The 8637-nt window shown below is 37.0% G+C and overlaps 1 protein-coding gene across 1 annotated transcript in view; it reads left to right on the plus strand.

The window, feature by feature from the left end:
• LOC107726369 (ribosomal protein S6 kinase alpha-3-like) overlaps nt 1-8631 on the plus strand; it is a 26106-nt gene extending 17475 nt beyond the window's left edge. Inside the window, exons 7-23 of the mRNA XM_016535917.1 lie at nt 1369-1475; nt 1674-1711; nt 1869-2011; nt 2090-2160; nt 2234-2322; nt 3474-3538; nt 4284-4386; nt 4481-4611; nt 4702-4827; nt 5073-5162; nt 5257-5415; nt 6582-6743; nt 6850-6926; nt 7073-7190; nt 7290-7430; nt 7595-7742; nt 7782-8631. Of these exons, the coding sequence (XP_016391403.1) occupies nt 1369-1475; nt 1674-1711; nt 1869-2011; nt 2090-2160; nt 2234-2322; nt 3474-3538; nt 4284-4386; nt 4481-4611; nt 4702-4827; nt 5073-5162; nt 5257-5415; nt 6582-6743; nt 6850-6926; nt 7073-7190; nt 7290-7430; nt 7595-7717 (1743 nt within the window). The 3' untranslated portion in view covers nt 7718-7742; nt 7782-8631. The remainder of the gene's footprint in view (nt 1-1368; nt 1476-1673; nt 1712-1868; nt 2012-2089; nt 2161-2233; nt 2323-3473; nt 3539-4283; nt 4387-4480; nt 4612-4701; nt 4828-5072; nt 5163-5256; nt 5416-6581; nt 6744-6849; nt 6927-7072; nt 7191-7289; nt 7431-7594; nt 7743-7781) is intronic.
• Nucleotides 8632-8637: the final 6 nt, after the last annotated feature.

The raw sequence follows: 8637 nt of genomic DNA on the forward strand, positions 1-8637 counted from the left end.
TCAAATGGACCATTGACACTCCTAATTGAGATTGTAGATAGAGTGTCAATGGTCCATTTGAGAGATAGGTGGCGGTAATGCACTTATAAGTCTGCGATCCGCTGTAAAGCAAGAAGAAGACGCGTCACGCACTGACAACATCTATCCAGGCTTCTATTTAACATCCTCTCTCACTGTGTGTGTTTGCTTGACTCTCAGACCTTTTTTGGGCATGAGTTTGTATTGATGTGTTGAAGTGATGGTGTGTTTTGACAATTGTTTTTTGTATTGATTTTTTTTTTTTTAAGTTACACTGCTGTGATGACTGTTTTTAAAAGGACCGAAGAAGAGACGTGTTCTGTGAATGCTGGTTTGGTGTTGTATTGCATGCTTTGGTGATGACACAACACAAGCATCCTCATACATCGAATGTCTCCTTCATAGGATGAAGGCTTGGTCAAGGAAATCAGCATCACTCACCATGTCAAGGAAGGCTCGGAAAAAGCAGACACACGACAGTTTGAACTCTGCAAGGTGCTGGGCCAGGGCTCTTTTGGCAAGGTGAACTGCTCAGATATGAGAACATGATTCGTTTTTATTATTGTGTTTACATGCAGAAGAATCATTCTGTTTTTAATAAATAACGGTTCGTGTTTCTGAAGGTGTTTCTGGTCAAGAAGATAACTGGGCCCGATGCAGGACAGCTCTATGCTATGAAAGTGCTAAAGAAAGCTACGCTGAAAGGTGTGTTTTATGTGTTGGCATTTTCTTTAAAAATATTTGCTGCCAGTGCATTATTATTGAACTTGTACAAACTGAAAAAGGACGTTTTTCTAATGTTTGTTTTTGTTTGGGTATGTGTGGTTTCAGTACGAGATCGAATGCGTACAAAGATGGAGAGAGACATCCTAGTTGAGGTCAATCATCCTTTTATTGTTAAACTGCACTATGGTGAGTTACTGACATCCCATCACCAATCAGATTCTTACACTTCATGGTTGTGCACTTCTCTTGAATCTTTAATTTTGATTCCTCAGCGTTTCAGACAGAAGGCAAACTCTATCTGATTCTGGACTTTCTCAGAGGAGGAGATCTCTTCACTCGCCTGTCCAAAGAGGTGAACTACGTGTCTAAGGACAGATAAATCCAACACATACACTACTGTTTAAGATTAAAAAAAAATGTTTTTGAAAGAAGTCTCTTATGCTCACCAAGGCTGCATTTATTTAATTAAACCTACAGTAAAAACAGTAATACCTTGAAATATTATTACAATTTAAAACAACTGTTTTCTAATTTTATATGTATATTTAAAATTTTATTGATTCTTTTGTAAGAATAGATGAAGTTCAGCTAATTCTTTTACTTCTCTTTCATGTCTTTATGTAGGTGATGTTTACAGAGGAAGATGTAAAGTTCTACCTTGCAGAGCTGGCTTTGGCCTTGGACCATTTACATGGACTGGGAATCATCTACAGAGATCTCAAACCAGAAAAGTATGCTTCTCACCCACGTATTAAGTAAAATGTGAGGTGTGTTGGCTCAAAGTGCATAGTAACTACATGTTTGGGAACACATTAGTTACTAGTAAAAATATTTTAACTGATTTTCTACATATTAGATAATAATCACACTTTGACTAACCCAATGCAGTGCACATTTTCATAAGTGAACTAAATGTGAATTTCTTTCAGTATTCTTTTGGATAATGATGGACACATCAAACTTACAGGTATGTGTTTTATCACTAATAATGATAACATGGTATATAACAATCTTGAATGAACTCAAGTTGTAGTTTCAGATTTGTTCTTTTTGAACATTTTGTGTGAATCTCACAATGATAGGTTGTTAGTATGTATTCGATTTGTTGTGTCTTTGTTTTTAAGACTTTGGGTTGAGTAAAGAGTCCATTGATCATGAGAACAAGGCATATTCATTCTGTGGTACGGTGGAATATATGGCTCCAGAGGTTGTCAACCGCAGAGGTCACACTCACAGTGCTGATTGGTGGTCCTACGGTGTGCTAATGGTAAGAGGGTTAACGTGATATTTGTATATTGTAATATTTGTGTTACAGTGCAGTGATTATGTATTTCTACCTCATCAGTTTGAAATGCTGACTGGAACGCTTCCATTCCAAGGGAAAGATCGAAAAGAGACCATGACAATGATCTTAAAGTGAGTCAAAATACTCAAAATACTGATCTTCATAACTGAGTCTTTGCACTGACATTGGTTTCTGTGTCTCTAGGGCAAAGCTGGGCATGCCCCAGTTTCTTAGCCCAGAGGCCCAATCTCTGCTCCGCAATCTGTTCAAGAGGAATCCCGGCAACCGCTTGGGTGAGGAAAGCTCATTTTCAACTAGTTTTCCAGAACAGGGGCCGGATTCATGAAACATTCTTAAGAAGAAATTTCTTCTTAACTGCCATTTTCTTATTATTTTTTAACTTAAGAAAAAAGTTAAGAATATTTTGTATTCCCAAAAATTCATTTTAAGAATATTCTTATCTTTTTTCTTAAGATTGTTCTTAAGACAAAACTTGAGAAGAATTCAAATTCTTGAAAAGAATCTTCTTAAAAATCATCGTAAATAACTTCTTAAATTTAGGACAGCCCCAGACTTGTCTTAAATCCCAAACAGTAAGAATTATTTAATGAATTTATTGGGTTATTTCAAATAAATTTTTATATTTAAGCATTACAACAACACTAGCTACATATAATACATAGTAGGACTATTAATAGGGATGTGCACGAGTTTTCTGAAGTGACAGCAATGACTGATAATGTAAACCATGATCGGTCATGAATCATGATTAGCCTATGTGTGACGCTACTTTTTGCTGACTTCAAAACTCAGTAGCAACTCTAAAATTAGTCAGATAGGGAGCTTTAATTGAACGCTTTTAATTTTAGCTTATAAATACGACATAATCTTTGGCAGTATTCAGCGCACATGAATGCGCAGGACGTGTTTGCTGTAGCAGTGCGGACACACATACCGAAAGCGTTCACTCGGATGAGAGCGCAAAACACAGCACAAAAATGAATGAAACATATCGCTGCAGTTTGAGACAGGCTATTTTAAAAGTAACTGTTCAAAAACACGGCGCATTAAACACGTGAAGCTGAGTGCCAGTCAAACTCGCGACGAAAATAACGTGCGTGCTTATTAAGATTATTAGGGTAATTTGCAGGAAGCGCAAAAAGACAATAAAGTGTGAGTTTATCAGTGCGTCATGTATTCACTCAGATAACGACTGTTATTTTCTTTTTAAGAAAAAAATGAAGATGTTCTTAAGACTATATTTGAGAACTTATTAAGAATTTTTCAAGAATTGCACTTAAGAACATTCTTACGAACTTCGTGGAATTTATCTTAAGAAATTTCTCAACTTATTTCTTAAGAAGATTTTAGTGAATCCGGCCCCAGGTTGTTCATGCTGAGTGAATTTGTGTCTGTTCATTGAATGTTGGGGTTGGAATTTCAGGAGCTGGGCCTGATGGAGTAGAAGAGATCAAAAGACATTCATTCTTCAGCACCATTGACTGGAATGTAAGTTTTTAAGAAAAATGTATGAATCACAGAAACGAGTCCCAAAAAAAAAAAAAAAATCATCTTATCATCCTCACGCTGCCCCTATGATTAGAGGCTTTTTCATCTATCCGTCTTAGTCAATATTGGTTAGATTTTAGCCAGATTTGGATATCTAATTGCGTATGTGCATTTCCTCTATTTTTACATTTAGATTACCTTTGCTGTCATCAACTGTTCACAAAGTTAATCTTTAAAGCATTTATAATTTAATAAAATCAAAATGAATATCCAGTTTTCATACTGTACTTTATAATGTTGTGATGCCTAAATTGAAAACGATTTTAATGTTATATTTTTTATTTATTTAGACAAAATAGTATAGAATTTCAATATTTACTATTTAAAGGGGTCATATGATGCGATTTAAATTTTTCCTTTCTCTTTGGAGTGTTACAAGTTCTTGGTGCATAAAGAAGATCTGTAAAGTTGCAAAGACTAAAGTCTCAAATCCAAAGAGATAACAGTATGTGGAAAATAATGTGTTTTTTTTAACCTTAAACCGCATAAACACATTTCATTACACCAAATACACAAAATAATGTTCTTTTTAGCAACATCATATGACCCCTTTAACAGTTATAGCATGAAAATAATTATTGGCTTATCAGTATCAGCCTTAATTGTAATACCAGTGCACTCCTAATTTTTATGGCTTTATTTTTTTTAAATTTTTTAAAATTAATTTAGTATTTTTCCTCTCTAGAAATTATATAGAAAGGAAGTCTATCCTCCCTTTAAACCAGTCATCCAGAGGCCAGATGACACATTGTACTTTGACTTAGAGTTCACTGCCAAAACCCCACGAGGTATGTAATGCCAATATTCACTTTCCCTAACAGTAGATGCATTTCTAATCACAATAATCTGTTGGTACTCACTTTACTTTTTCTTTTGACCCAGATTCTCCTGGTGTCCCTCCAAGTGCCAATGCCCATCAGCTCTTCCGAGGGTTTAGCTTTGTTGCCTCTGGAGTAGAAGAGGAGAGCCAGCCGCCCATTCAGAGCAACCTCAACATGAGCAGCATACTGCAGGTATCCTTGCATCATTCACACACTCCTCCTCTCTCACACCTGCAATATCAGTACACATGGGAATAAAGTGTATGCATGTATGTTATACAGCAACCCCACCGGAGCACGCTTCAGTTCACAGATGTATATGATGTGAAAGAAGACATTGGCGTGGGCTGCTATTCCATCTGCAAGCGCTGTGTGCACAAGAGCACAGGCGTGGACAATGCAGTCAAGGTAAATAGACCTCTACATCTGTGTTGTTACTGATATCTTTATGGTGCTTATAGTTTTATAGAAATTATAGTTTATAGTTTTATTAGAAATTTCTAATTGCTATGTCAGTTGTAAAATGGGTGTATTAATATATGAATTGGTTTTTCAATATGTATACAGCAACATTCAAAAGTTTAGGGGGCGGTACGATTGTAAAAGATTCACCAAGGCTGCATTTAGTCTCAGTGGTTCTGATTGGATTGCAGATTATCAGTAAGGATAGGAGAGATCCAGCAGAAGAGGTTGAGATTCTGCTGCGTTATGGACAACATCCCAACATCATCACTCTGAAAGATGTGAGTGATGTTTGTTTGTGTGCCTGTAGATCACTTAGAACTGGAATGTCCCAGGTGTTGTCTCCCGTTATTCTGAGTCTTTGTGTGTTTATAGGTGTTTGATGATGGGCTGTCGGTGTACCTGGTCACAGAGTTGTTGAAAGGCGGAGAACTACTGGATAAAATCCTCCGACAAAAGTTTTTCTCTGAGAGAGAGGCCAGTGCTGTCCTGCACACCATTACAAAAACTGTTGAATATCTGCATGCCCAAGGGGTATGAGCATTCTCACACACATTCACACACAGCAAACATTACTGATTATTTAATTTAGCCAGGATAAATAAATACACTGTAAGACCATTTAAATATTCTTTTAGTATGCCTTAAAGGATTAGCTCACTTCCAGAATAAATCATTCCTGATAATTTACTCACCCCATGTCATTCAAGATGTTTGTCTTTTTTTCTTTAGTCGCAAAGAAACTAAGGTGTTTGAGGAAAACATTCCAGGATTTTTCTTCATATAATGGACTTCAATGGTGGCCAACGGGCTGAAGGTCTAAATTGCAGTTTCAATGCAGCTTCAAAGGGCTCTACACGATCCCATCTGAGTAATCCCAGCTCTTATCTAGTGAAACGATCTGTATTTAGCAAATGGCTGCAATATAACAAAGAGTGAAAAATTTAAGGGGGTCTGAATACTTTCCGTACCCACTGTATATATATACTTTTTAACCACAAATGCTTGTCTTGCACTAGCTCGACTTCTTAAGTAGTCACATTGGAAAGGTCACGTGTGACGTAGGCAGAAGTACCAACCCAGTGTTTACAAAGCGAATGTGCAAAAAAAGTCAAATGCCCTTTACAAAAAAAGGTAAAAACCAGATGGAGTTTTTCGCCCTACCCTACCTTTTTGAACTGGAGTACACAGACAAAGAGCTAACCGCACATGACCTTTCCAACGTGATTATGTAATGCTTGAATTTGCGGATTCGCATCGCGGAGCTAGTTCAAGACGTGCATTTGTGGTTAAAAAGTATATACATTTAAATTTTTTTTTTTTAAATGACCAATCGTTTCACTAGATAAGACCCTTATTCCTCAGCTGGGATCATGAAGAGCCCTTTGAAGCTGCATTGAAACTGCTTGAAACCAGGTTAGACCTTCAACCCGTTGGCCACCGTTTAATTCCATTATGTGGAGAAAAATCCTGGAATGTTTTCCTCAAAAACCTTAATTTCTTTGCGACTGAAGGCAGAAATACATGAACATCTTGGATGACATGGGGGTGAGTAAATTATCAGGAAATTTTTATTCCGGAATTGAACTAATCCTTTAAAAGTCATGCACCATCACTTTTACAACCCATTAAAACTTGTATGGGTTGTATGTTTATAATGTATATTTATTATGGCTAATAGATTGGCACTTTGGTTGCAGGTAGTACACAGAGACCTAAAGCCCAGTAATATACTGTATGTGGATGAATCGGGCAACCCAGAATCAATCAGGATCTGTGATTTTGGTTTTGCCAAACAACTCAGAGCAGAAAATGGACTGCTGATGACACCATGCTACACTGCTAACTTTGTTGCTCCAGAGGTACCTGTTGATTTGTTTTAGATGAGAGTCTAGATATATTATATTATATTTTTGTAAGTTATTTTCAACACTCTTGTTATTATTTATGTTTGTGTTACCCACTCAGGTCCTGAAAAAGCAAGGCTATGATGCAGCTTGTGATATCTGGAGTCTTGGAGTTCTCCTTTATACCATGCTTACAGGGTAAATTAACACACAATACAAGTCAGACTTTCTGCATGCAATTTTCTTAATACAGTTAATGTTGCGTATGGATGATGTAGCATGATTTAGTTCAAAAACAATATTCATGTCAGTTTGAAAACTCACCACTCGTATCCATCCTTCAGGTTCACTCCATTTGCTAATGGCCCGGAAGATACGCCGGAAGAGATTCTGGCTCGGATCGGCAGTGGGAAATTCTCCCTGTCTGGAGGATATTGGAATTCTGTATCGTTTGAGGCTAAGGTTGAAGGCTCTCCTTTTGTTTACAGCACTTCCTTAGCCTAATCGATATGATCTATGTACAGTATTTGATGTATAATCTTCTAACCTTTTTGTTGACAGGACCTGGTATCAAAGATGCTTCATGTTGATCCTCATAAGAGATTGACTGCTGCTCAAGTTCTTCGTCACCCATGGATAGTCAACAAGGACCAGCTACCAAAATACCAACTCAACCGCCATGACGCGCCTCATCTAGTGAAGGTTTGCTTTGCAATAACAGTTTCAAATGTGAAACTAACAAATGGTTCCGAAACTGAATCATGGTTTCCTTGTCAGCTCAACATTCCTGCATTATCATTATCATTATAATACTTAATGCTTATGTTTGACTATATTCTTATTAATATTTTCCCCTTTTATCCCAGGGAGCAATGGCAGCCACCTATTCAGCCTTAAACAGAAATGTTTCTCCTGTACTGGAGCCCGTGGGTTGCTCCACACTCGCTCAGCGCCGTGGTGTCAAAAAGCTGACCTCTACTGCCCTGTGACCACTCAGATCTAACCCTAAACTACAAATGGCACATACATTTGTGAGATGCATGGCTGTTCTACTGTCGTCATGGAATGGCAGCCCAAACCAAAAAAAAAAAAAACTTTTTTTTTTTAGTTCTTGTCATTCATCATCGCTACTTCATCATGTAAAATATTATAGAAAGCTCTTAGGAGAATATTAAATTCATGTACAATTGTTTTATGAAAATACCCTTGAAATGTACTTCATATGGAATTATATATGAATATAAAAGTATTTCCGTCAGTCTGTGTAGAGATATGGTGTATGATGTTAAGAGACTGTGATACACCGTTTGTTTTCTGTATTGTGTGGTAATGATGCCATGTCTGGCGACTGCATGGAACTGTACTATTGCTAGTGTCATTATCTGATCATAGCTGTGCCCATCCTCTTCAAGACAGACCTCACATGCTGAAATGGCCTACTCATTTCCTTTTAAAAGAAAGAGCTGCCAGTCAGTAATGCCGCTATATGCAACTTCAGATGGTGTTTAAACATGGTGCAGTGTTGAAACCATTTGTGAAATCAAAGAGAACTATGCAAGTAAACGTACAATCATCATTGTATGTCCCTAGAAATGTAGTGTGTTTGTCACAAACCAAGTATTTTGTGTTGATATAGTGTTTTAATTGGGCAAAGTGGTCCAAAAACCCTTTGTCATGCACATGTGTCTTAAAGGGCATTTGATTAGCAAAAAAAGCAATCCAAATAGTGACCTCATCCTTCAAATCTTCTTCCTCTCCAGCAGACCAATACCCTTCATATAAGAGCTAATCATCAGAACTTGTATATGACCCCATGTATGCTGTATCTTTCATAATGGATATGGTAACATTACATAGGAGCTGACGTTCTATGGATATATATAATGGCAGGGTTTTTTTTTTTTTTTTT

Source organism: Sinocyclocheilus rhinocerous, unplaced genomic scaffold (genome assembly GCF_001515625.1).
Source record: "Sinocyclocheilus rhinocerous isolate Xijiao unplaced genomic scaffold, SAMN03320098_v1.1 scaffold2050, whole genome shotgun sequence".
NCBI classification, from domain to species: domain Eukaryota; kingdom Metazoa; phylum Chordata; class Actinopteri; order Cypriniformes; family Cyprinidae; genus Sinocyclocheilus; species Sinocyclocheilus rhinocerous.